General features: G+C 47.8%; 12 protein-coding genes across 12 annotated transcripts; 5 read left to right on the top strand and 7 right to left on the bottom strand.

Moving 5' to 3' along the window:
- Positions 1-143: 143 nt before the first annotated feature.
- Positions 144-1,382, top strand: N7517_003298 (uncharacterized protein; the record flags this gene model as incomplete). The annotated part of the gene is made up of 1 exon (XM_056721028.1): positions 144-1,382. One exon carries the CDS (start codon positions 144-146, stop codon positions 1,380-1,382), a length of 1,239 nt encoding a protein of 412 aa, XP_056585163.1.
- Positions 1,383-1,645: 263 nt separating this feature from the next.
- N7517_003297 (uncharacterized protein) lies at positions 1,646-3,972 on the bottom strand (the record flags this gene model as incomplete). Its single annotated transcript, XM_056721027.1, has 3 exons — positions 1,646-2,704; positions 3,138-3,760; positions 3,813-3,972. The coding sequence occupies 3 exons, from the start codon at positions 3,970-3,972 to the stop codon at positions 1,646-1,648; spliced, it is 1,842 nt and encodes a 613-aa protein (XP_056585162.1).
- Positions 3,973-4,841: 869 nt separating this feature from the next.
- N7517_003296 (FAD-binding oxidoreductase) lies at positions 4,842-6,553 on the top strand (the record flags this gene model as incomplete). Its single annotated transcript, XM_056721026.1, has 4 exons — positions 4,842-5,204; positions 5,273-5,967; positions 6,034-6,224; positions 6,282-6,553. The coding sequence occupies 4 exons, from the start codon at positions 4,842-4,844 to the stop codon at positions 6,551-6,553; spliced, it is 1,521 nt and encodes a 506-aa protein (XP_056585161.1).
- Positions 6,554-7,572: 1,019 nt separating this feature from the next.
- Positions 7,573-8,004, bottom strand: N7517_003295 (uncharacterized protein; the record flags this gene model as incomplete). The annotated part of the gene is made up of 1 exon (XM_056721025.1): positions 7,573-8,004. The coding sequence occupies one exon, from the start codon at positions 8,002-8,004 to the stop codon at positions 7,573-7,575; it is 432 nt and encodes a 143-aa protein (XP_056585160.1).
- Positions 8,005-8,407: 403 nt separating this feature from the next.
- N7517_003294 (putative MFS transporter) lies at positions 8,408-9,957 on the bottom strand (the record flags this gene model as incomplete). The annotated part of the gene is made up of 4 exons (XM_056721024.1): positions 8,408-8,797; positions 8,847-8,988; positions 9,035-9,502; positions 9,566-9,957. The coding sequence occupies 4 exons, from the start codon at positions 9,955-9,957 to the stop codon at positions 8,408-8,410; spliced, it is 1,392 nt and encodes a 463-aa protein (XP_056585159.1).
- A 173-nt stretch (positions 9,958-10,130) lies between these two features.
- On the bottom strand, positions 10,131-11,890 carry N7517_003293 (cytochrome P450; the record flags this gene model as incomplete). The annotated part of the gene is made up of 3 exons (XM_056721023.1): positions 10,131-10,822; positions 10,872-11,708; positions 11,758-11,890. The coding sequence occupies 3 exons, from the start codon at positions 11,888-11,890 to the stop codon at positions 10,131-10,133; spliced, it is 1,662 nt and encodes a 553-aa protein (XP_056585158.1).
- A 505-nt stretch (positions 11,891-12,395) lies between these two features.
- On the top strand, positions 12,396-13,872 carry N7517_003292 (putative cytochrome b5 reductase; the record flags this gene model as incomplete). The annotated part of the gene is made up of 2 exons (XM_056721022.1): positions 12,396-12,525; positions 12,575-13,872. The coding sequence occupies 2 exons, from the start codon at positions 12,396-12,398 to the stop codon at positions 13,870-13,872; spliced, it is 1,428 nt and encodes a 475-aa protein (XP_056585157.1).
- A 2,172-nt stretch (positions 13,873-16,044) lies between these two features.
- Positions 16,045-16,514, top strand: N7517_003291 (uncharacterized protein; the record flags this gene model as incomplete). Its single annotated transcript, XM_056721021.1, has 2 exons — positions 16,045-16,199; positions 16,253-16,514. 2 exons carry the CDS (start codon positions 16,045-16,047, stop codon positions 16,512-16,514), a joined length of 417 nt encoding a protein of 138 aa, XP_056585156.1.
- A 426-nt stretch (positions 16,515-16,940) lies between these two features.
- Positions 16,941-17,615, bottom strand: N7517_003290 (uncharacterized protein; the record flags this gene model as incomplete). Its single annotated transcript, XM_056721020.1, has 1 exon — positions 16,941-17,615. One exon carries the CDS (start codon positions 17,613-17,615, stop codon positions 16,941-16,943), a length of 675 nt encoding a protein of 224 aa, XP_056585155.1.
- Positions 17,616-18,411: 796 nt separating this feature from the next.
- On the bottom strand, positions 18,412-21,679 carry N7517_003289 (putative nitrate reductase; the record flags this gene model as incomplete). Its single annotated transcript, XM_056721019.1, has 8 exons — positions 18,412-19,313; positions 19,375-19,763; positions 19,815-19,978; positions 20,039-20,127; positions 20,182-21,129; positions 21,254-21,452; positions 21,519-21,631; positions 21,664-21,679. The coding sequence occupies 8 exons, from the start codon at positions 21,677-21,679 to the stop codon at positions 18,412-18,414; spliced, it is 2,820 nt and encodes a 939-aa protein (XP_056585154.1).
- Positions 21,680-22,319: 640 nt separating this feature from the next.
- On the bottom strand, positions 22,320-23,210 carry N7517_003288 (uncharacterized protein; the record flags this gene model as incomplete). The annotated part of the gene is made up of 2 exons (XM_056721018.1): positions 22,320-23,000; positions 23,052-23,210. 2 exons carry the CDS (start codon positions 23,208-23,210, stop codon positions 22,320-22,322), a joined length of 840 nt encoding a protein of 279 aa, XP_056585153.1.
- A 420-nt stretch (positions 23,211-23,630) lies between these two features.
- Positions 23,631-25,602, top strand: N7517_003287 (uncharacterized protein; the record flags this gene model as incomplete). The annotated part of the gene is made up of 11 exons (XM_056721017.1): positions 23,631-23,761; positions 23,814-23,969; positions 24,021-24,195; positions 24,245-24,338; positions 24,385-24,470; positions 24,521-24,651; positions 24,700-24,823; positions 24,875-24,971; positions 25,020-25,289; positions 25,350-25,434; positions 25,485-25,602. The coding sequence occupies 11 exons, from the start codon at positions 23,631-23,633 to the stop codon at positions 25,600-25,602; spliced, it is 1,467 nt and encodes a 488-aa protein (XP_056585152.1).
- Between the last annotated feature and the right edge of the window lie 62 nt (positions 25,603-25,664).

The following is a 25,664-nucleotide window of genomic DNA, read 5'->3' as shown; positions in this document are numbered from 1 at the left end:
GAACGCACACGGATTGAACATCGCACTTTCCGCGGTTACTCCAAAGGAGATCATCCAAAAAAAAAAACTCACACGCATCGAGTCATCCTCAAAATGTGTTCCTAGGGGCTCAAAGACTCAATCTCACCTCGGCCCCGGCCAATATGACGCGGCATTCACATTTCCAGACCGGTCGCAGACCTCGAGGTTATCCTGGCTTTCGATTAGACGAGACTCGTGTCACCGGCCCAATATCCTTCCTAAATCCCACCGCGGCGCACTATCAACCAATCCAACACCCAGAAGAGGCTCGTCCTCCTCCACAAATCGAGCGTCTTTGGCGATCTCGCGACAACAGAAAAGGCCGACATGCCATTCGCGTCGATACAGAGGCATTACCCCATGAAACGGGGGTTACACCACCGCAATTGACGCGGTCCTTCTCGGCGGTAGCCAAGATCTTTCTCCAAATGGTGACCTACGTCCCTTATTGGGACGTGTCGTATCTCGTCGCCATGAGCTTCACTATCGGATCCGCAGTCTTCATCGTCAATGGATTCTTCGTGTGGTTACCGCTCGCAGACAAGAAGACCGAGTTTCGCGGTGAGATTGAAGTTGCCGGCGGTTGGACGGGGTTCGTCGGCGCGACAATCTTCGAAATCGGAGGTATACTGCTGATGCTTGAAGCTTTCAATACCAACCATACAGGATGTTTTGGCTGGGCGCTTGAGACTGTTGTCGAGAAGTCTATCGAGGGTGGAATTCCTCACCATGCAATGAAAGAGCTCAAGCCGAAGGTCTCGCAGTGTGAGCATCATCAAGCGAATCGGAAATCATTTCTCCGGGAGAAGCACCATCATCATGCCATCGACAATGTCCAGTCTCATCGGGATGAGACTGGTTACGTTACTTCATCGACAGAAGGCAGGACATTCCGATGGATTCCGTCAATGTCGGAATTGCGCAAGCATTATTTTCATGAAATTGGCTTTCTAGCTTCTTTTATATTATTTATAAGCGCAACGATTTTCTATATTGGTGCAATTGTCGGCGTTCCTGGTGTCTTTAACCATATGAGCAAGGGACTCCTTGATGGCCTCTACTGGGGTACCACTACTCTTGGTGGGTTGGGGTTCACTATAAGTTCATGGATGTACATGCTTGAGACGCAGTCAAAGTGGTATCTTCCTGCTTGGCATGTTCTGGGATGGCACATTGGGCTTTGGAATTTGATTGGCAGTATTGGGTTTACTCTTTGTGGTGCACTGGGGCCGGCGAGTGACAACTCTGGCGCGAATTATCAGTCTTCGCTCGCTACATTTTGGGGCTCGGTGGCTTTCATGATAGGATCTATGATCCAGTGGTATGAAAGTTTACAAAAACATCCTGTTGAGGAAAAGTGATGGTGAACTTGAGCCAAGAAATGCATGAGAATTATAAGTAGACTTATAAAAGAAAGCTATGTATATATTAAACAAGAATACATCTGCCTTTAGTCTCGGTTCAGAAACCAATGCCAAGACATCCGCTCCCAAGCCCCTTGCTAAAGTTCTACCTCAAAACTGACATGGTATTACACGTTTATTATCAATTCAATCATATTGGCATCTTCAGGGCCTGCTCTGAAAGCAATGATAGCCAATCTAGGTTGGGTTATTTCACTAACTCAAGCAACCCATCCCACCTGTTGCATAGGCCACTGCAACCAGCAACGATGCTCCTCATCCAAATGATAATATATACCACTGATAGTATGGACACTAAACCCCTGCATCCACCAAGCCCATTCCATCTCTTTCATAACAACACAAAAATATGCAAAAATCACCATCGCTTCAGGCGTACGCTGCTGGAAGTATCCAAAATACTGATCCGAAACTCTCAACAACCAAATAAATATATCAGCAGTCTCGCAGTTATGTGATCCAATTTCGTTGACTGTTGCGAATGACATCGCCATATCATCGATTGAGTCGTGATAACACTGCAACTCACTGGAATCCTGGACTGTATCCTGCAAAAGCTGTTTCAAGACCAGAAGGAACGGCGGCATGGCCGTGGCAGACCTCGCGTCCCGAGCCAGCTTCTTGCGGTGACCCATAGCAAACATCGGTGCTAGAAGGCCCGTTTTGAGAGAGACATCTGCCGATGCCAGGATGTGTGTTGTGCCACGAAAGAGGGTCAACCACTCGATATCTCGATCACTATTTGCCCAGAAATCGTGTCTGATGCGCGGCTTGGCGCAGGAGATAATGCACGTCAGGATCGAAAAGAGATATATGCTTTGGCAGTTTTCCTTATTCACGTCTGGGAGGATGGCAGTTACCATCTGCAAGGCGGTGTTATGGTGAAGCTCGGCTTGACAGACATAATGTTCGTGAAATTCAGGCTTTACATGAGCCAGATGCAGCGCGGAAAGAGCGATAATGGCGCGGAATACGAATGGCGATGTGAAGCTAACTTGCGGGATCCGAGTTTGCCATACTGTTTGCAGAATTGGGTTGCGTGAAATCGTATAGCAGGTTGATGTAGAGAAGTGGTGAAGTAGAGCCATCTCGGCCATGCCCATTAGTGGGGTGTTCTCCCCCGAGACGGGACTTGGCGCGCTGGAATTGTTGGGAGTTGGAGACCCTATTTGCCTGGAGCCTGCGGGGGCGCTCTCACTGAAGAGACATTGTACTCCGTGTTTGAAGCAATTGTTACAGTGTGGCCTGGTCTCATCGCACTTTTGAGCGTGTCAAATAAGGATATATATTATTCTCTTTGGATCACTCACTTTTACTTTGCGGGCTTTACACCATTGGCAGCCGTTCCTAGACTTCTTGTGCGACCGTCGAGGGCCCATGTTAACCTCCTTTAGCAGGACTGAGCCTGTACAGAACAAAATATATGGATAACCGGAGAGAGAAGATGTAGTGTTTAATTTCCAAAAATTATTTCAAATATCTCGAGAAAGAGTTTTTGTACTTCCAACCCGAAATCCATGTCGAAAATGCTCTCGACCCACAAAATAAACGTTTAAGCTAAAAATAATCCATGGTACCCTTTTTCCCTTTCCAAATTCATTTCTCAGGCATCTCCCGAGGTCTTCTCATATCAAGCATTTCCTTGCTACTCTCCTGAGACTCGACGTCACGTGTAGCCAACTGGGGAGTCACCAATGTCTTCGGGGAGAAGATATTGAAGGTAACCATAGTCAAGAACATCAGAGCAGCATCAAAGATATACAGATACACCTCCGTTGACATCAGCGGACCATCCGTACCCGTAATATACTCAATGGCACGGAAGATAGACCGAATCATAATGAATAGACTAGCCGTGTATAGGACAAAGAAGCACTTTTGCCACGGCACCCTGATAGAAGACATGGAAACGCAACCACAACACTTCCAGAGCCGGTAATGGAAGATGCCAGCAGTCACAACGAAAAACCCGAAGAAGGCAATTTGGATGAAAAGACCGGCAATGATAATGTTTTGTCCGAGGGTAATCTTGGACTGAGTCTTTGCAGAGGAAAGGAAGCCACCGCCAGCGCATTGGGCGAAGAACGAAACCACATCTCCGCAGACAAAGATCTTAGTCAACCACTTGACTGAGATGACAGAGAGCGAATCATGGCCGGTGGAGACGATTGAGCGGCCCAGGATCATGTAGATGGATGCAGCGAAGAACGCTGGTGCAACAAGGAGCAAGAGTGATTGCATGATATATGGAGCTGTTGTCCAATTGGGGGTTTCTTTCGAGTTAAGATAGCGACCGACATAACCGACAGCTTCAACTATAAGCAAGTTAGCTTTATATATTTGTTCTTGAATGGGGTGTATACTTACAGAGTCCTCCGATAATGAAAGGAATGAAGAACCATGATCGGCTCCGGATCATTTGGAAAATGTGCACCAAGGTGGTTAATCCAAAGAGAACGACGAAGATGATCGCCGCAACTGCCGACGGGTCATAGTTATAGAGCGTATATGTGGAGTCGTTGGCCATGACTTTGGTGGTCTGGATTTAGTAAAGGAGATTTATAGTAAGAATGGGATCGAATCTGAAAGGTATTGACTGTGAATAACAAAACTCATGTAGAGATTGACAGACGCTTTTATATCTGTGTATCAATTGCATTGCTACGAGATTTTTGCAAGATATTCTGGGCCCCGAAAATCTATTTTGGTGAGTTCACGTACTCGGGTTGCAATCCGAGAAGATTTAGACAGGCTTGTCCCTAGAAGCTTATTTTGGGTGGAGAATCTAGGTTGTCCCTTGGCGCAAAACTATATAATCTAGATTGCCAATTAAAAATCACGTTTTTCGGCATTGAAGACAGATCAATCTCGAAACTACCGTTTTGCACAGTAAAACCGTGGATGTTTGAAGATCAAAGATCCGAACCCGAAGTCCTAATAAGAGTAGAACTTCGGTTTCTGATTGGTCACCAACTCTCGGATTCGTAACCTTATTTCTCGTATTCGGGTTCGGATTATCCAGCCTGCCGATCTCCTTCAGGCACCTGCAGTTCTTGTTCGGTGAAGATGATAAGTTTACAATTATCTAGATGCCTAGAGTCATAGTTAAACATGCCAATAATTCTTCTGCCTGAACAAGACTCAGCCTTGTTTAACTCATATGGAGCACATCGGGGGTATCCAAAATGGTGACCCGAAAACGAGCCCCTGCCGTGATCGTCATAGAGGACACCCAAAAGGGCTGGTTTGAAGGCTGCCTCAACCGAACTGAAACTGTTATTGGCACGAATGGCAAGAAAACAAGAACAGAAGAATCACAAACTTTTATAAGACGGGAATGTCCCCTAAGATTGTTTGAGAAGCATCGACCACAGATCTGATTTTGCAACAATCAAAATGCAGCTTCTCCTTCCCTTCATTGGATTGTCCTTTTCGGGCCTTGCGTATGCCAACTCGAGCAGCGCAAACCCCTCGGCGACCGTGACGGGCTTTCTCTCCACTTCTTCCGGCACTCTTCAAGTTCCCAAGGGAGCTTCGTGTGCTTGCGCAAAGCTTTCTAGGTCTATGCCAAAGAGCGTGATCCTTCCCGGCTCGGCAAATTACACAACTCAAACTGTCGATAACTACTGGGATATCCGGGCGGATCTTTCTCCTGCATGTGTTTTCGTGCCCAATACTACTGCTGAAGTGTCGCAAGCAGTCAAGATCATCGGTGCCTGCGATGCGCACTTTGCTGTTCGCGGTGGAGGTCATATGAATGTAAGACTATACCCGAGATGGCAGTAAAAACAATGGAAACACACTAACTCTCTCTAACTCTACAACAGTATCCTGGATCGAACAACATTGATGCGGGAGTTCTGATTGCTCTGTCGAATCTCAACTCCATCAATGTGAAGAGAGATACCGTGGATGTTGGCCCTGGCCTCAATTGGTACCAGGTGTATTCAGCACTTGAGCCCCATGGCCGTGTCTGCATTGGTGGCCGTATGAAGACCATTGGTGTTCCCGGACTCAGTCTTATCGGTGGTTTCCACTACTTCAACAACAAGTACGGATACGCCATGGACAATGTGATCACCTATGATGTCGTTCTTGGAAACGGCGCTCAAATCACTGTCAACAAGTCTTCGCACAGCGATCTTTTCTGGGCCTTGAAGGGTGGCGCGAACAACTTTGGAATTGTCACCAGATTTGAACTGAAGACTTATGCTGTTCCTAGGGTCAGCACCACTATTCAGATTTTCAACGAGACAAACATTCCCGAGTATCTTTCTGCGGTCTGCGAGGCGGCTAAGCTGGACGATAATGATCCCATTGCCGCAGGAATGATCTCAACTATCACCTACAATGCGACTACCAAGATGGCACAAGGCTCTATCCTCGGTGTCCAGGAGGGTATCAGTAACCCCCCGTCTCAGTTTGCCAACTTCACCAAGATTCCAGCAACTCAAAGAATTCATAATGTCACTACTATGAAGCCGTGGGCTGAGACCCTTGACTCCCCTAAGCAGATGATGCGGTATGTAATCTTGACTATATTGGAATATTCAGTTCACTAATTATTTAGCGTCCAATTTTCTCACAGGACAATGAAACCAGACGCGAAGGTTCTTTATTTGATTTACAAGGCTTGGAAAGCCGCAGTCGACAGCATCGCCGATGTTCAGGGCCTTTACCCAACTTTTGTTACGAACGTCATTTCCCCGGCTTCAGTCCGCGTGGCCAAGACCAACGGTGTTGGCAACGTTTGGGGTCTCGAAGAAGAACCTCTTATTAGTAATTTCTTCCAGATTTGCTTCGGTTTTGCTGCTTAGACTAACCATTGTTCTACAGTCTGGCAATTCAGTACCGGCTGGGCCCTAGCCCAGGACGATATTCGCATGGAGGCTTGGTCTCGTCAATTGGTCGAGCACCTTCACGGTTTCAACAAAGAGCTAGGGCTTGCTTCCGAGTTCATCTATATGGGAGATGCTGGTGAGTGGCAAGATCCGTACGCGGGTTTCCCAAGTGAGAATGTCGCTCGTATGAGAAAAATCAGGTCTTCTTATGATCCCGCAGGGGTTTTCTCCACTCTTAGCTGGGGTGGGTTTAAGCTAGGTCTGTAATTATGCTCAAATATTTGTCTTTGGGGGGACCTTACAATAATTGTACTTGAGTGGTGGTCACTTTGCTGTGTGTACAACATCTATAAACTCAAACCACTTTTTAAGCATGAGCTCTCGGTTAGATTTCGATAACATAGGCGCAATGTTAATAGCAAGCTGTTTAATGTAGTAGTATCAACACCTGGGCAGGGTGTCAAGCGAGGTTGTTAGAGCCAATAAAAATGTCCGCGGAATGATCACCGGCCAACCTCATACATTACTGTCACCCATGTCTTTTAACATGCCACCTGTCTAGGTAAAACCCACAAATAGGGTGACAGTATCGGTGATTATAAAGCATTTCCAAGCCTTTTAAGAGGCGCACAGCCGTTCATTGGAATGTATAGGGAGTACCCACATACCACGCACGATCCTAGATCGACATCATATGGACACCTTGGGACTGGAATGTGCAACCAGCCAACCGATTGAGAGAAGATTATATTTAATGACACTTGCCAGCCCCTGAGCATGATGCAAAGCTCCTTTGAATTTTAGACGCGTTTCAAGTCCAACATCATAGTCATTCCAGTCACTCATCCCCGCCATCTCATTACCGTAGCGGCAATAATGAGAAAGGTAATAGGTAATACTTCGTATATAATAAGGGATGAGCGTCTTTCTGGATATGCTTTGCCATCACACAATTCAATCAGATCAACAAAAACTACAACTTTACGAATATCAAAAATCCCAGCAATCATGCATGCCCTCACCACATCACTTATCTCCCTATCCCTGCTATCAAGTACAGTCCACGCCCAAACCATCGCTCGTGTCTGGACACACTTCTATCCAAACTGCCCTGGCGAGCCATTCAGCAAACTCGACACATACGAAAACTACCAAGAATCCGGCCCATCCCAAGACATCACCGTGGGCAGCTGCAAAACTTCCCAGTCCCGTCTTCCGAGCGCAGCCTCGTTAGCGCTATCTCCGTCGACGCAGAGCTCCTCGCCCATAACCACGATCTACCCTTCCTAGAAGGCGGCAGCGGCTGCAACATCACCGTACACGAGGTCCCAGGATGCATCGACCCGCCCCTGATCACCAAAGAGATTCGAGATGGCGTCGAAGTCAGCCAGTGCGCGGTGCGCCAGATTACTTACACCCAAGTCTGGGTGAATCTTGTTTGCGACAGCGATAGTCCTATCCACGATGAGAACACCCCCACACAGGGGACAAATGAGAACAAGCAAGCAGCTACCAAGCAGTCTACGCCTACTGCTCAGCCCGAAGTGCCTGCGCGAACTGAGAAACAGACTTCTGTCGAGGATATCAATAATATCCAGATGCCTGGGTCGAACTCGGATTCTTGGCGTTTGTCCCAGGTTACGCATAACCAACGTGAGCCGGTGCAGGAAAGCCGTGTTAATAATGCCGGTCATGCGGAGAGCGACCGGATTGTTCATCAGGTGATGGAGTTGTTGAAGAATAAGACTTCGCATATCGTCACTGGCAAGCATCATTCTATTCACTCGAATGTTACGCTGCATCACAATGGTACTGCCCCGGGCAATCACACTGCGATGTCACGTCGGCGTTTGTCTGTTTTGCGAAACCGGGCTGCTCGGTTTGTTTAGATTTAGATTTAGATTGTATATCTTCTGTGCATTGGGTTTATGTTTGAAAAATTGGAATCATGTGTGTATACTAGATGAATCAAAAGTCAATTATTATATTTGGAGATTTTCCAATATGACCATTTACATTAACAGCATTGTAGGTTGAGAAAGATTAGATGCGACTCCCAAACAGTAAGACGATCTATGGTCTACATGAATCAACAAGCCTCTCCCCTGGTTTCCAAATACTCTAACTTGTCTCTTCATCGGCGTCTTGGGCTGCCTGCTTGCGACGGGCAGCCTCCTTCCCAGCAAAGCTGAACAGCATGCCAAGATCATAAATCACTTTCAAGCATCCTGCAATAATGAAGGACACACCGAAATGGCCATTGCGCGACAAGATACCAGTTAACAAAGGACCCATACTCTGGGCGGTAGTCTTGACGACATTCACCGATCCCATGATAGCAGTGCGCTTGTCTGCCGGCAGAGCCGCAGCAAGGAATGCGGAGCGAGGCGCCACATCCATGTTCTGGGAGCAGGCTCGCAGAACCAAGAAGGTCAGTGCCAGGGGCAGGCTAGATGGGACGGAGATGAGAGCCAGGCAGATCGCCGACGGCAAATGTGTGAATACCATAGTCTATCAACAAGTTAGATGTCGCTCAGCTGGGCGAGTAAGAATATCTTACCTTGACATTACCAATTCGTTTGGCGAGGGACGAGGCGACGAGCATGGATACCGCGGAGATGATATTTGTCGTAAAGAAAATAGTACCGAGTTCACCTTCAGGCAGATTGAACTTGCCCTTGAAGAAGTAGGTCATCCAGGACCTGACAAATTAGCATTGCAGCCGGCGAGAGTTGGGATCGTACTCACAGTGAAGCCAATCCAGACGCAAATGAGTCTAATCCAAATAGGATGAAGAGACGGATAACCAGCGACCACAGGTCCTTTTCGATAGACGGAAACAGCCCCTTCTTCTTCGGGGTCGGCTCGACATCCCGCTCGACTGGCTCTATCAGCAGCGGTTGGGTTTCGGAGCTCTGCTCTTGTGGCTCTTCTTTCTGGACCTCGACTTTGCCACTCAGACCCAAAGTGAAGATTAGCTTAACGACTCCAACACCGGCATAGACGAAGAAAATGATGCGACAGGCGGGAATGAAGGCCCATCCATGAATTGACTCGAGAGAATTGATAATCCAACCACAGACAAGCATGCCTGTGGCCGAGCCAGCAGTTCCAATCAAGGAATACCAAGCAAAAACATCACTCAAAAGCTCATGCGGTGTGAGATGAGCCAAAGTGGATTCCTCGACGGCGCGGAACGGACCAATTTCATTTCCACTAAGAAATTAGGTTAGATAAAAATAGAACGGAAAAAACGAAAAATAAAAAAAAAAGACAAACCTCGGACTAATGACACCGAAGACTGCAGCTGCCAGTAAAATCCAAAAGTTCTCAAACAGTGCGAAAATGATTCCGCTGCCAGCCATGAGGATCGATCCGAGCGACAACACCGCCTTACGGCCCATAGAATCGGCAAATAGGGTGAGGAAGAAGCTAATCACCACATCTCCGACCAACGTCAGGGTCATAAATAAGCCAATGCGATCATCTGAAATCCCCATGGCCGACAGATACGATGCCAGAATCAAGGTTGATCCACCATACGCGAAGAGGCGCACGAAGCGTTGCGCGCAGAGAAGCTTCACGTCGAGCGACGAGCGCCACATGGTGATTAAGCCCAGCTCATCGAGAACATGGGCCATGTAGCGCGCCGGTCGCGATTGATTCTCCATGATCAGATTATCAGATAGATTGAAGAAAGAAAGTTGAGACGCGGGTCACCAATCACCTCATAACTCCGACCTCGGGGTAAATGACTCGGAGTTCGGGCCGGAGCTAAGCTTTTTTAGGAGATCTCTATTTTTGGATATAAAAACAAATTACATACAAATGTTCTCAATTACAGCTATGATTCTTCAGTCTTGGGAGGCCATTTCACTCGTCGTTCCGCCCGCACGTACAGATTGGTAGGGCGAATCAACTGGAACATGGGATCATACTCGACCGGTCCATCATTCTCTCTCGTGAACTTATACCGGTACAACAACTTGGGCAAGAACACTTTGACTTCCTGCAAGGCAAAGTTGAACCCAATGCACATACGCGGCCCAGCAGCAAAAGGAATATACGCAGTCTTGTGGCGGTTCTTGACTTCGGCCGTATCCCAACGATCCGGGTCAAACCGTGCTGGGTTAGACCAGACCGCTGGATTGTTGTGTATGTGATGAAGGGCAGGGATAATGATGGAGTCTTCGGGGAGCTTGTATCCGCCTGGAAGAATCATATCGACCTTAGCAGTGCGCGCAGGCTGATATGAGGGATTATGACGACGTTGGGTTTCTTTGATGAATTTGTCCAAGAAGGTCAGACGGTCTGTCAGATCTGCGGTCATTGGAGTATCGGCGTCGATGTCATTGTCAATCAGCTCCTGTAGGAGTCTCTCCTGCATACCGGGGTAGTTGACTATCGAATAAAGCAGCCACGATAGCAATGAGCTAGTAGTCGTAAAACCAGCTCCGGTGGCTACGACTAGTGCCTCCATCAGACTTGTCTTGGGCAATTTCTCACCCTTGTTATCGGTGGCACGAATAATATAATCTCCCGGAACGTTAGCTCGGGCTTTCCAACTTCTGGTTATTGCACATACCAATCATGTTAGAGGCCTTCAATGCAGCATCCTGCAACGGGAGATCCTCGACGCCATTGCGAGAAGCACTTTGAATTGACTCGTTTACCATCTCAATGATACGATGACGAGCATCCCGTAGGCGCTTCGGGTCACCGAACGGCAGTTTGGCGTACCAATCACCACGGGCGGTCACCTTTTTGTTCAGCTCCAACGACTCGGCGATCCGGTAGACAAGTTCATGAGGCGGCGCATCCACAGCCGAGAAATGCTTAAAGTCCATACCGAGAACCAGCTTACCCACGGCCTGCGCACCGAGCTTGAGCATATACGGGTAGACGTTCCAAGCCTCGCCGCGTTCGTCTAGCTCGTCGAACACACTAAATGCATCCTCGACGGTTTCTTGCATAGTGGGAGCGTAGTGGCGCACTGCTTTTGGTCCTAGTGCTGGTGGGAGGAACTTGTGTGCCGCACGCCATTCAGGTGTATCGGTGTCACCTAAAAACACACCAGCCTGTTGGTTCTTAATCGGGTATAAAGGGTGTGCCTCGTTGATTTTCTTAGTAAAGAAATCGGATTCAGCAAAGACAATGGCCGATAGCTCGGGGTCATTTGTGTGGTAGACTGTCCGGCCCATGTTGGTGGTTTGAATGATGGGTCCATATTGGTCAAACAGACGCTGGTGGTTTCCTAGGTGATCGGGGTAGACTTCGAAGAAGTTTCCCACGAATGGCAGTCCCTTGGGACCAGGGATCTCCCGTACTGCCTTGCCATCTATTGATATGGCGATAGGTTCTTCATTGGCAAGGATGTCCGTGGGAGTGGACAACATCGAGTCCTCTGACTGAAATCCGATGCCTGATTTGCGAGTTAGAATTATATCAGCGGGAATGAGATAAAAGCTTACCATTTGGCTCAACGATGGCAAATTGACCAGCAATGAGAAGCTGAAGGCCTTTGTAGTCGACTGTTGTCTCCACCTCGATTGGGCGAGCTGAGGTGATAGCCTCGCCCAGTAGGTAGAAATTTTTGGCAATCATTGTGAAATGGAGGTGAAAATAATAACCTATTCTTCCTCTCTTGAAGGGCCAGCTCACATTTATAACAATCTAATTATCTAGGCCATTTGAAACTGCATAGTTGACTCCACTATTCATGAAAGCGCGTCCCGATTCTTTTTCATTTCATAATAGAAGATGAGTATCTCTGAGAGCCTCGGTTTAAAATATTTCTCTTAGTTAGGATCCAGAGAAGATCCACCTCAGATTGCAGAAATAGTAGAGTGGACGTTGTTTCGGCCTCTCCGTGGCTGACGGCATGGCGCAAATGTCCCGTCTCAGACCCACCGAGAAGATAGTGTTTTTTTTTTCCTTCGAGATACCGAGGCATTTTGAATTCCTGCTTGCTAATAGGTCAGTTTTATGTATACATTGGAAGTACTGAGTGGGTTATTGCGATAATTGCGATAATTTCATATTCCAGTACTTTTCGCGATATTAAATTAAGTCTCCGTCCTTTTGGATTTTTCCAAATCATTCATTCAAAATGTCTTTTCCAGAAACAAAAGAACTGAAGGCTCAGTGGAAGGCAGATGTCGAGCTGCCAGAGTATACATTGAAAGATGTGGCAGCACATAACACCAAGGGTGATATCTGGATGATCATTCACGGACAAGGTAATAATCCTTTAAGAGAATCATGAAGACGTCACTAACATTGTAACAGTCTTTGATCTCACAGAATATCTGCAAGATCACCCTGGTGGCGCAGACGCTCTCATCGAGGTAGCCGGCACAGATGCCACAGCAGCCTATGAGGATGTTGGGCATTCTGAAGACGCCCGCGAGATCATGCAGCCATTCCTGGTGGGGACTTTGAAGAATGCCCATCAGTACGTCCGGCCGAAGGCAGTTCGCGTGGTCTCCCAAAAAGCACCTGAAAAAGCCCGTTCCTCATCATCAACCATCAAAACGATCGCCTATACTCTGGGTGGACTGATCCCAGTCTTTTACATTTTCAGCGCAAACAACAATCTCACAAACAGCCTGAGAGTCATCTCCCAACTGATCCCTGACCCACTGAAGAACCTACGACTGCCTCATGGAGGCTTCATCAACGGCTTTTTGGCTGCTTCTGCTATCTCCACAGCTGTGGGAGTAATGGTAGCCCGACAGGCGGGCAGATTCACCAAGATCGACTCTGGGTTCATGCGCTTCCCACCTCACATGAAGTCAAAGAAACTGATTCGTGTCAATCCGCATCTAACACGCGGTTTCCTCGAACCGCAACAATATCGACACTTGCCACTCGTTGAAAAGACCGAACTAGCCACAAATGTCTACCGGTTCGTCTTTGCCTTGCCAACCGCCACGGGTGTGTTAGGTCTTCCCATTGGCCAACACGTTGCCATCAGAGCCATTGTCGATGGAACCACCGTCACTCGCTCATACACTCCTACCTCAAACAACATCGACCGGGGCCGTATTGAACTCGTGATCAAATGCTATCCCGACGGCCTATTAAGCGGGAAATATCTAGCCGGCTTGACTGTGGGCGATGAAGTCGAATTCCGCGGTCCCAAGGGGTCTATGCGTTACACAAAAGGGCTTTGCCGCAAGATTGGTATGGTGGCTGGCGGCACAGGCATCACACCCATGTACCAGCTTATCCGGGCAATATGTGAGAGCGACACCGACATGACCGAAGTTAGTCTGGTGTACGCGAACCGCAGCGAGTCTGACATTCTCTTGCGCGAGGAGCTTGAACGATTCGCACGCCAATACCCGAAGAACTTCAAGCTGTGGTATATGCTGGATACTGCGCCGGAGGGCTGGACCTATGGATCTGGGTACGTGGACCAGACGGTTCTGGCGGAGCAGCTCCCTACGCCATCGCCAGACACTAAGGTGATGATATGTGGGCCGCCCGGAATGGTCAATGCCACTAAGAAGAATTTGGTTGCGCTAGGCTTTGCCAAGCCAGGAGTGGTCGCAAAGATGACGGATCAGATCTTTTGTTTCTAGAAACTTGCCTAATATAGTAATAGCCGAGGTTTGAATGGAGAATTAAAGTTGGGTTTAGTTTTGTTGAGTTGATGGGATCGGCCATATTACCGAATTCGTCGTGTCCAACACCGAAATGAAGAAGGTCAACTCCGAGAGACTCCACTCCCCGAATTGCTGATCCCGAGACTTTGACTGGTTGGAGCTTATATAGGGAAAAGAACGCAGATTCAGGGGGATATATGTACCCTGCATAATAGTATAAATCAATGTACACAAAATTATATCTGGATAGTCTGGATAGAGTTGACAAACAGAGTCCCGAATTATGCACAACACATTACAGCGCCAACTGGCCGTTGCAAACTAGCCAAGATATGCAGGCTGCCATGGGATAACTATATGTAATTAACCATGCTCCAATTTCCTCCTAGATTCCTTGTGTCCTCCAGATTGTCATTTATTATTCCCTTTGTTATATGGGGACCCTCTGCCTACGCTGGCTCTTATGGGCTTCGGGGTGATGGCGGTCGAGAGGGTTGGTGAGAGGAAGAAAAGAAAAGGAAGAGTGGCGGGCGAGGGGGGGGGGGGGGGGGGGGGGGGTTTATACCCATGTACCTTCCAAGAATAGACGGCCCTCCAATGCACCTTCCCTGCTCATCCTACATGTTATTGCACTTTCCCTTGATAATATTTATTTACATTCCCTTCAGGTAGGAGTACGCACCTACTTAAAGTGGATGCTTTGTCTCCCTTCAAAGGACTCGGGCACGACCGGATTCTACATGTCATGGGATCTAGTACATATGGACACAGATTATGGCTTCGGTTAGTGATATAGTGGAATCAAAATTTCCATCAGATTTATCACTTCAATCATATTTTGTAATTGACAAATTCAATGAGCCGTGGCTCTCGAATTAAAACACTGATCGGCTCTTTCGGCCTTTCGAAAGACTTAAGCGTCAGGTGGTGACGCCCTATCACGCCCTGGGCTGTCCGACCACATGCAAATGCGCTGTCATTAGTCTCTTACTTAGTGTAAAGAAGGAAACGCAGCTTCAGAGTGTCAACCGTGCTTCGTTCTCTTTTATATGATAGCACCTCGAGCAATCGATCGAACGAAATGGAAGGTATTGTAAAGATTGTGCGTCATATTTGTCAACAGTAAGCACAGGATGCTTCCAAGGTTACTATCGTGACTGTTATGTAACGTACGTATGTATACTCTCAAAACATATTCCACGGGCTATAAAGGCTTTAGAATACATATGAAACAAGTTTTCTCCACTTTATAATATCATGTAGGCAGATCCGGAACAGGAATATTTCGACGCATATATATGGAGGTTTAGTACATACAGTCGTTAGACCTAGAGATCCTCCCATTTCTTTCTGGTCGAGGACTCAATATCTGCCACATCAGGCAGACCCGGAACAGCAGTTCAGCGCAATCAGTCAAATTGCTTTCAATTACGAAAGCTACAAGTCCTTTAGTTAATTTTGTTTTCATATCATCCCTACAATCCATATGTCTTATTGAACAAAATGGAGGCTCTGTTGTTGACCGCAATTTATGCTCATATCTCATAAGATGGAAACCGGTAGTCTAAAGAAGTCGGTTTTCGATGGTACGTTCCTAATAATCAGAAAATTTCCACCTGCCCAACGCGGTCCTTGTGTTTTATGTACATATTGTTGCTTCAAGAGATTCTATAGGGTGCTTCTTCGGCATATCCTGATTTGTCACCTGTGTCTTCTTAGCCATTTGGATGATATATTAGTGAAGAAACATACGTTCAAAAGTCAACCAATGATTTATCGAGTATAACGTAAAAGCTCTGTATCTGCGTCTCTGCTAGCACCTCGCCGGGTGGCCAGGGAAAGGTTCCCAGGCGTTCTTACCACGAATCATCCCTACTTCCTATTCAACCTTTTATACCACTTTGACAAAGTACGAGTATTTAGTAGATCTATATATCTATAAAACGCTCGGGACGGGGAGCAGTTCGCCGGGGCGGGGAACCCAGGCTAGCCGAGACGGCAAGCGGATCGATGACGCCCCGAGTGACTCGGGCAAACCTCGGTAAAATATCAAACGCCAAGTACCGAGTATGTTGTATATAAAGTTGAGGTAGAGATAAAACTGCCATTCAACTTTTCTTCACAACACAATCTTCCACGCTCCTCATCATGTCTCTCAAATTAACTCTCGAAGAAACCGCTGCCGGCTGGATCTCGGATCTAGAAAGCCGTTCGCTAGACAATGTCGTATCGCGGTGGACTGATGACATCCATTACACTCTCCACCCAGATGTTGAGGGGGTTTTCCCAATGACTAGGGAACAGTAAGTTGTAGGCGCACTGAAAAAAAAAATGGTTATACTAACACTAGTTCCAGATTCCGAACATACGATAGAGCCGCAGGCTTCTTCAAGCTTTTGAAATGGTTCAAGATTAGCATCAACGAGATGTTCACAGATGAAGAGAAAAGGACAGTCACGATGCTTTGCAGCAGCAAGGGCGAATTAGAAGCCGGTCCATATGGTACTGACTATGTCTTCGTGCTTACCATGACAGAGGATGGAACAAAGATCAAGAAGCTGTCGGAGTGGCCGGACTTTCACAAAGTGCAGACGGTACTCAGCAAAACCCTGGCCTAACTAGAGTACTGTTGGCATCTGATTTTTGGGCTGGGTGTTGCTTGTTTATGGGGGGTGAAGGCTTCTCCTTCCTCCGTCTCTGTTTGAAGGTTCTCTCCTTCAATTCTCTGTTAGTTTGCAATACTGATCGTCTTAACCACACTTCCTGGTTTCCGATCGTCGATTGGGTCTGGAATTCTTCTTTCTGAGACTCCATTGGATAATCTTTTGATAGTTATTTGATGACCTCGTTGACTGGTTAGAGCCTATCTACCTAGAGGTAGGTAGAAATAGATTCAGGGGGATATGTACTCCGTATAATGGTATAGATTAATGTACATAAAGACCATGTCTGGATAGATGGGAAAGTCAAAATGGATAGATATAACCTGCCTCTCTCAAATTCCAAACTCCCATCTTGGATTAGAGACACCCCATCAATGCATATCAATCTTCGCGCCGTTTGTATTTGCTTCGACGCCTATGTCTCCGGCGCTTCTTCACCCTCGGCGGTTTCTCCCGTTCTCGAATCATGAAGCGAACTGGTTGTCCCAATCTTCCTTCTCTTGTCTGGAGCCCAGTCCGCAAGCTCATTTCCGTTGTTATTCTCACAAGAGGTGTAATAATCGGCTTGGCGTCCTTCGAGCTTGAGTATTGAGGGAAATATCGAGGAAGATCAGGCGATATGGTAACAGACTTTTTTTTCCTCGCCGGTTTATCGTCAGTGGGAGTTGGGTCTGGAGGTGCCGGGTCTGAAGCTGCGGGATCTTTCGGGTCAAGTGGAAGTTTCCCCGATCGTGGAATTGACATCCCCCACTGCAAGCGACATATATATAGATAGTATAGGAGCAGTAGAAAGACCACAATTCCGAGAATAGACCCCGCTATTGCGCCTTTCTTTCCGTCTGAGAGTTCTCTGCTTTGGACCGGATGGGGTTTCTCAGGCGCAGGAGTTGGTCCTGCATCGATGACCCGAATGACAGTCGTGTATGGATTCGCCGCTGTGTATGTAACCAAGTTCAAGGTTGGCCATGGCTTGGTATTCTCCAGAGTAACGACATTCACAAAAGTGGTGCCGTCCTCGATAAGTGTCCGGGTGACCTCGCGGATCGCAGGTGCCATTGCCCGCAGACATTGCTCGCGATCACAAATTGAACTGGCATGATGGGCACTGGCTTAAGTGTCCATGGCAGCTTCACTTATTTCGCTCGCGCCACTAACACGTAGTGTATGCACGAGCGGATCAAACGGGTCTTCTAATTTATGTGATAAAGCAATCGAATTGGTGACATTCGTATCTTCTGACTTAATTATGCAGCTTACGCTGCACAATCACAGGAATATCAAGGCGATTGGTGGAATGGTCTGCACGCTATCAATGTGAGGCCAGTTAACTGGATCTTGGCGCGGGGATTCTTTGAGCACGGAATGAAGACGAACACCAGTTTGGGTTCTTTTCCCGCAAATACTAACAGGGGTCCTCATGTTGCCTGATTTTTTTACCAAGGTGTCGACCCTCGGATGTTCGTTAGACAGGCATGCAGCTTTATCTCGAATCAATTGCTGCCCAAGAAGAATGGGGCACATGTGTATGGTCGCCTCGCCCTGTACGAAATGTCCGGGGCACAACTCTCTCATTGGATAATATTTGCCCAGTAATTTAGTCATCCCCAAAGTAAATCACCTGGTTCTTTCTCGATGGTCCCCTATGCAGGAGAAACTATCACCTCAGCAGGATCTTGCCATGCAATAGATAAAGTTGCATTCTACCTCTAGCCCTCAATTAGAACATCGGTCTGCCATCCAGAGTCGTTTTAAACCTCCCGGTTCTTAGAATATGCGGTCTGCTTGGACACTTTCCCTTGAATAGCGTTACTGATGCGACGCGAGAGTCCTTGATCCAGCGTCATGTCAAAGATTAAAAACCAAACAGATTTCTATCCTCTCTGTACCCTATGTCCTGAAGCGCTGGAAGCACAAACTTCTGGATCATAGTCGGTGGCCCACAAAGCAGCGCAACATTCCCCTCTTCAGGCCCAAAGAAATACCTTTGAGGAATCTCCTTTGTCACATGTCCCTTCTCTCCCTTCCAATTATCATCTGGGTGCGAGAGAACATGCGTGATCTGTAACTGGTCCGAATGGTTGTTCGCAAGTTTATCCAAGTCTTCCCTCAACAGGATATCACCTTCGGTTTTGTTCGCATCGATGACCTTGAGGTTGGTCATGTCCTCGCTCTCACCTTGACTTTTGGCGCGCAAGATTCGTGAGATAAGCTGGTAGCCGGGGGTGATACCGGATCCTCCGAGAACAAGGCTTACATTGTAGAAATGGTATTCTTTGTCGTCGATCTTAAACTTGCCTTGGCCGATGTACTTGATTTCGCCGATGGGTCTTTTGACGTCAATCTCCTCGCCAGAATGCAGACAGTCAAGGATATTGCTCATCGTTCTTCCCGGCTGGGATTGATCCGGGGCATATGTTTTGACGACAAGGTCGAAAGTGCCATCTTCTTCTTTTCCGAAGACAGGGCGTGTGGGCGTGTATGGCCGGACGACGAGCCGGTCCTTGAAATGGAAGCCTAATTTAAGATGCTGGCAGGTTCCGAGGCCGAGCCTCCTCGATTCTAGTGGTAGTGAGAACGTGTATCGATGAGTGTCTTCCGAGAGCTGCTCCTTTTCCTTGAAGCGAACGACATTCCAACGGCGATGCTCCAAGATGATGTCCGAGTGCTTTTTTGAAGAACGGGCCTTTTCTTTGGCCACAGCTTCGACCTGCTTCTTGATGAATCCCATCGCCTTTTCGGTGACTTCACCAAGAACTCATTCTGTAACCAGTTAGTCAACGCCTGACACAATAAAACATAAGGCGTGATACCATACCGCTCAGTTTTTGCTGCGCATAGTCATCATGGATGCTCTCGAACTCATCTGTGGTATCGGCATGCACACTATCCGCATGTGCCATAATTGGTGCCTTGCCGCCAGGATGCCAGTCAAGCACGCTCGTCGCATCGTATACCTTGCCATTAATGACAACCCAGCAGTCATTTTCCTTGTTATGCTTTTCAATTTCCTCACGTGTGAATTGCTTTTGCGGTGATGTCACCTCATGCTTGATATTCTCTACGTAGTTCTCTGTCGAAGCCTGCATCCACCCACCAGTTCCTGTGCCAGGCTCGCACGGGTGTCGAAATAAAAGCACAGAGTATTCGTTTTTACTATCCTCCCGGATCTCTGGGAGCACAGTATACCAGCAATTGTTCATCATGCTATTGTTGATCAGCCAATCTTCTTGCAATGTCGAAGCTACGTCGACTTACCCCATAATGTTCCATGAAGGCGTTTCTGGTTGTGTGTTCTTGAAGACATTGAAGCAGCGGACGGTGATGCTCTTCGCTCGAACAAGATGCGGCAATCCCACATCCACGTACCAATGAAGCCAGGTCCAGAACTTCTTTCCATGGCGGATGGGGTATTCAGGAAACTACTCACTACGCCTCAGCAGTCCGGTACGATACTAGCACTAGCGAGCGGATTGGCTCACCTTGCGGATACAGTACAACCAGGTTTCTCCACCGTCCAGGCTGACTTCCACCCTCTGGACTTCATGACCGCCGCCATCGTATGCTATTCCTGCAATCCGTTAAGTCTTATTTTTGTTCACCTCAGACAAGCGAATCCTCTCGCCTTGCCCAGGCTTCACAATGATCGAGTTCAGATTCTGTTCATTACAGGCGGTGCTCGGGTGACTGAATATGGTGCGAGAGAACTCCGAGTCCATATCCCGAATAAAGCCAGGCAGTACCCGGTTGTCCCAAATATGGTAACGGCTATCATTCTCCTTGTCAGAGACGTAGACTTTGTGAAGCCATTTGACACAACGACCACCAACGTAACCAGGGATTATCAAGCGCACTGGATAACCGTGGTCTGATAGCAGCCGCATATTGTTCATTTCATAGGCCAAGATCACGTCGTTCTCAGAGTCCATGGCATATGCCAATGGTATTGATGTCGCATACTTGCCTTCGCTGAGCTCATCCGCGCCTTCAAAATTGACCCAACGCCGACCTTTTCCGAGACAAGGATCAGGGACCCGGACGCCTGCGGCAAGAAGTACGTCCCGTTGGAGCGGCCCTTTCCAAAATGCGCAGCTAATGGGTCCAGCACCCCAATTGAAACCCTTCGAGCGTCTAATCATGTTCAGCTCTTTCCGCTGGTTGCCGTCACAGGCCAAAGCCACTGCAATGTTGATAGCTTCAAAATCGTTTGCAAGGTTATCCATCGATATGACCAGTTTCCGTTTCCCGTTCTCGACATGAAGCTTGTGGGTCTCCCACAGTAGATGGGGCACAGCGCCATGGTTGCGAACGAAATGTAGTTGATTTGGGGTGATGAGGCCCGCTCCATAGAGGGCTTGCAATTCAGGCTCGCCATTGAGCGGATGCTTGCCCGTTAGGCGGATGAGGCAGGAAGATCGCGGGATCCAGTTATCGGGAGTGAATTGGTCGGCCTCGTCAATGGACAAGCCCTGCTCTTTTGTTAAATTGAGAGGAGACTTGACCTTGCCATCGTTCCTTCCAACGTCTTCATGTACTTCCTCTCCGTTCGTAGTAGGCGCAGCAACGATACCTCCTGTGGTGAATACTTATTTTGCAGATCTTTATTTTCGGCATCTTTTCTTCTCTGGCTGTCATCATCAGGACTTTTCTGACCAGTGTGGCATGTACTTTATTGTGCGTCTCATTCTCGCCGCGACCCAGTCGCCACTCATCTTCGTTCTGTCGCTTATGGTTCTCTTCTTCCTTGTGTATCTCGTTCGCCTTCTCTTCTTCCTTCTGTCTACGTCTCTCCAATTTGACAGGCCAGTCCTGTTTGTATTTGATGAAGTCTTCCATCGTGTGAAGCACGTAGCGCCAGCCCTGGGGATGATTTTGAGGGAACCTTAAATGATAGTCCTAGAAGTAGCGAAGTCAGTCAACGAGAGAGAAAATGGCAAAGAAATAAAGGAGCCTAGCACATACCTCTTGCTTGGTCATGAACTCGCGGATACTGATTAGGTCGTGCTCTCCCAGCGTCTTATTCAGCTCAGCCTCTTCTTTCTTCGACTGGACTAAGAACTCCCGCTCCTCCTGTTCTGTCGTCCACTCGTCCCCAACATGCGTGCACCCCGGATGTCAATCATTGCGATCGCGAAATCCGATCCGATGGTTATGAGTATTAATCCAGTCTGGTTCGTTTTGTATCTCGTCCTTACAGGAGCCACTATGATTCTGATTCGGACGTGTGTAGTGCATGGCTGCCCTAGTGGAACCCGGGCGACTACCTTTGAAATGCAGGAAGATGGTTCACAACAATCGCCAGTCTCAAGCAAATGACCAGGTACTTCGTATTATTATGGATTAAGAACACACACTCATTCCTTGCTTCTAGCTGCGGATAAACTCCCACCTAATGCGACAAACACCCCAGGAAATGCTCGGTCAACATACGTCATTATTCCCTTTACGCATTATCTCCCTAAAGGATCTCAAATATTCTCCCTTATACCGTCTCCTTTGTTGAAACTCGGCGCTTAAAGGCTCTACTATCACCGTGATTAACCTACTCCCAACCTAGCTCCGCAAGGGAAAACTACTAAGTATGATACTTAACCGACGGACCAGCTCAATATCTAGTATATCTATATATATTTCACACTTCGGAGAAGGACGGGTACCTAACCGGTGATTATATCGATACACCAGCCTCGGCTCTTGAACCTCCAGAGCTCACTCATATGTAGTATCAGAGATATGTACATGTAGCATTTAACGCTAATAAATTTACAGCTTCGCGCGCGCAGGAGCAAAATTCGATCCAGTGCCCTGGCTAATAGCCTCAACAATGGCATCAACACTATCCAAAATCCACGTATTCCCCTCATCACTAGCCAACCACCGCGCAGCCTCTTCCCCCTCCGCATCATTCACCCACGAACCATCCTCAATCGCCTTCCGCAACCCAAACACATGCGAGATAACCTGGGGCCCAACGCCAGACTGAGCGCGCAAGCACGCGACAGCAACAATAGACGTCAGAATGCGCCCGGCAGACGCGCCAGTGCTACGCTCCGGATCAGACAACAGGGCGCCGTAGTTGCTGTGCAGGATGTGCACCGGTAGGTCGGGGTGTGAGTCGGCCAGTTTATTGTATAGCTTCTTCTCGAATGGTCGATAGATGGAATTCCAGAGCGTGTGGCCGCGCTCACTAATTGCGGCTATGTTCTCCGGGGTTGGTGCGCGGGTGGGGGTGCGGGAGAGCTGGTCGCCGACTGAGTCTGGGAGGCTGGCTTTGAAGGCGTTGAGGCAGTTTATGGTGCGTGGGATGCCGTTGAAGCTGATGCATTTAAGTCCGACCTCGCGCATGAGCTCGGCGGTCTCGACTTGCTTGTCGTTGTTGGTGCTGGCTAGTTCGTAGAGGGCGGCGAGGGATTCCGGGGAGTTCATGGTCATTGTTGCTGCGGTCTGACATTGATGTTAGATCGCGTTCAATTTTAACTAAAGGGTTTGACGCACTGATAGTGCGACCCATGATGGCTGCGAGATCTGTTTGGATTGCGCCGTCTGTTGGATCTTTTGGTAGACCGAGGTTATGTTTGCTGGCGCGGGGACGGTGGATGGCCGGGCGGCAGGGGCATTGATTAATGCCTTGAGGCTAGGTGAAAGTCGAGACATGTTGGATGAAGAGCTCTGCCCTGGGTGTGGATGTTTTGCCATTAAAGATTGTTGACAATTCTCGTTCCCGGTCTCGGGAGATTTGGGACTAACCGGGGCTCAGAAGTGAGGACCGAAAATACCGGGAGGGGCGGTAATATGACAGTAATATGGCCAAAGTATTCCCGTAATATTACTGGTGGAGTACACGTGAAAATCCGGGGATCGCGGGGAAATAGAGCACCCGGACGCGAGCTCATGGGAGCTCTGCCATTGGTCTAAACCTGCGGCTGGAGAGGAGCTCGGGCCCAGAAATGCCAGCCGAAGGGGGTTCTCTCTGCTTGTTTGTGGATTTGTTCCAATACTTCCTCTTCTTTCCCATCCCATGCTGCGACAGATAGGAGAATCAAATCAGTCCCTGCAACAACTACATAAGTCACCATGGACTCACACTCACCCAAGTTAAAAGCGTCAGAGCTCGAAGAGGCAAGGTCCTCTCCCCTTGATCAACATGGCGACCTCGCACATCAGCAGAAATTGACACGGAAGGTGTTGTGGAAGTTGGATATACAGTCAGTTCAAGCACTACACTACAATCACCACGCGCTTGCTAATGCCTTCCAGTATTCTTCCCATACTAGCACTACTTTTCCTCATGTCATTTCTGGACAGGACCAATGTCGGCAACGCGAAGATTCTCGGTTTAGAAGCGGACCTTTCTATCACAGACCATCAGTATGATATCGGCCTGGCTGTGTTTTATCTCACCTACATTTGCAGGTGCGTTGTGTATCATTGGATGAAAAGGCCAAACGCTAATTGATATGAAAGCGAACTGCCGAGTAATCTCGTGCTCAAGAAAGCATCACCGAAGATTTGGCTGCCGTTCTTGACGGCTATTTGGGGCATCATTACCATGTGTCTAGGATTTGTACAAAATTTTGCTGGATTTGTCGCCGTCCGGGCTTTGTTGGGTATTGCGGAGGGAGGTCTTCTTCCCGGCATGGTATGTTTGCAAGGGAACTGACACTGATCATAACTAACAGAGAAAAAAGGTTTTGTATCTATCTTCTTTCTACAGACGAGGGGATTTGGCACTGCGGATTGGCTTGTTCTACACAGCTGCTTCCCTGTCGGGCGCATTTGGAGGTATGTATGTATCGGTTTCATTTTTCGGCAGATGCTAACAAACTAGGACTTCTCGCTCGTGGACTAGCGGAAATCGGGCCTCGGGGAGGCATAGAAGGTTGGCGCTGGATTTTGATTATCGAGGGACTTTTGGTACGTGAAGATGATTAATGAAACAAAGAGTCTATCTGACTGTCAATCAGACATTTGTTTGTGGAGTGTTTAGCTTCTTCTTCCTTCCGAATAGCTTGGAGTCTGCATCTTTTTTGACTACAGAAGAAAAGGAATTCGGGGGGAAGCGGCTGAGGCTTGATAGTCCCGGGTCACTAGAAGGGTAAGCTTTTCCGACCCGCGGGATAAAAGCTTGGCTAACGCAAAATAGGGCGCCTCAGGCAGAATCGTTCAAGTGGTCCGAAGTACGCCGAGGCGTGCTGGATCTCCAAGTGTGGCTCTCTGCCTCGGCGTATTTTGCGATTCTCGCTGGACTATACTCTTTTGGCTTGTTTGTATGGCTCCCCTATTTCCATCTCCATTTCAAAGTCACTGACGGTTTCTAGCTGCCAACAATTATCAAAAACCTCAATTTCGCCAAAGATGCCAACGAGGTTCAGTTGTGGTCTGTGATACCTTATGCTGTCGCAGCAGTACTTACAGGTCCGTCTCTTCTTTGATCAATCTCATCATATGCTCACTCATTTTTAGTCGTTATCGCCGTCATCTCTGATCGTCTCCGTCTTCGAGGCGTGGTAATGCTCTTCACTCTCCCAATCGCTATTGTTGGATATGCAGCCATCGCCAATATTGACTCCCCTCGTGTCCAATATGGCATGACCTTCCTCATGGCAACTGGCCAATATGCCAGTGTACCATGCATCCTGGTGTGGTTGTCAAATAACTCTGCGGGACATTACAAAAGAGCCACTACATCAGCGTTGCAGCTGGCAATTGCAAATGCCGGAGGATTTGTTTCGAGTAAGTTTCCCACATACGGATTCTTGTTTTTTACGCAGATCTCTAACATTACTGCCATAGCTTTCAACTATCCATCTCGAGATGGACCCCTCTTCCATCGTGGACACACCATTATCCTTGGGCTATTGGTGTTTGCATGGTTTATGTGAGTATATCTCTTATTACTGGCTGAAGGGCAATCATTGATTTACATAGGATTCTGCTTAATGTGCTCTACTGCGCAAAGATCAATCGAGACAAAAGGAATGGTAAGTATGATCAATACGCAGGGTATAATGACGACCGTAACCCGGAGTTTATGATGGTTTTATGAGTGATGACCAAGACATCTAGTAGACATAATTGGCCTGCTCTATAAATACACTAATTTCGGTT

This window comes from Penicillium concentricum, assembly GCF_028827145.1.
Source record: "Penicillium concentricum strain IBT 3081 chromosome Unknown utg000001l_segment0_segment0, whole genome shotgun sequence".
NCBI lineage: Eukaryota > Fungi > Ascomycota > Eurotiomycetes > Eurotiales > Aspergillaceae > Penicillium > Penicillium concentricum.
The sequence above is the reverse complement of the archived record's forward strand: the minus strand, read 5'-3'. Positions and strand labels throughout refer to the sequence as shown.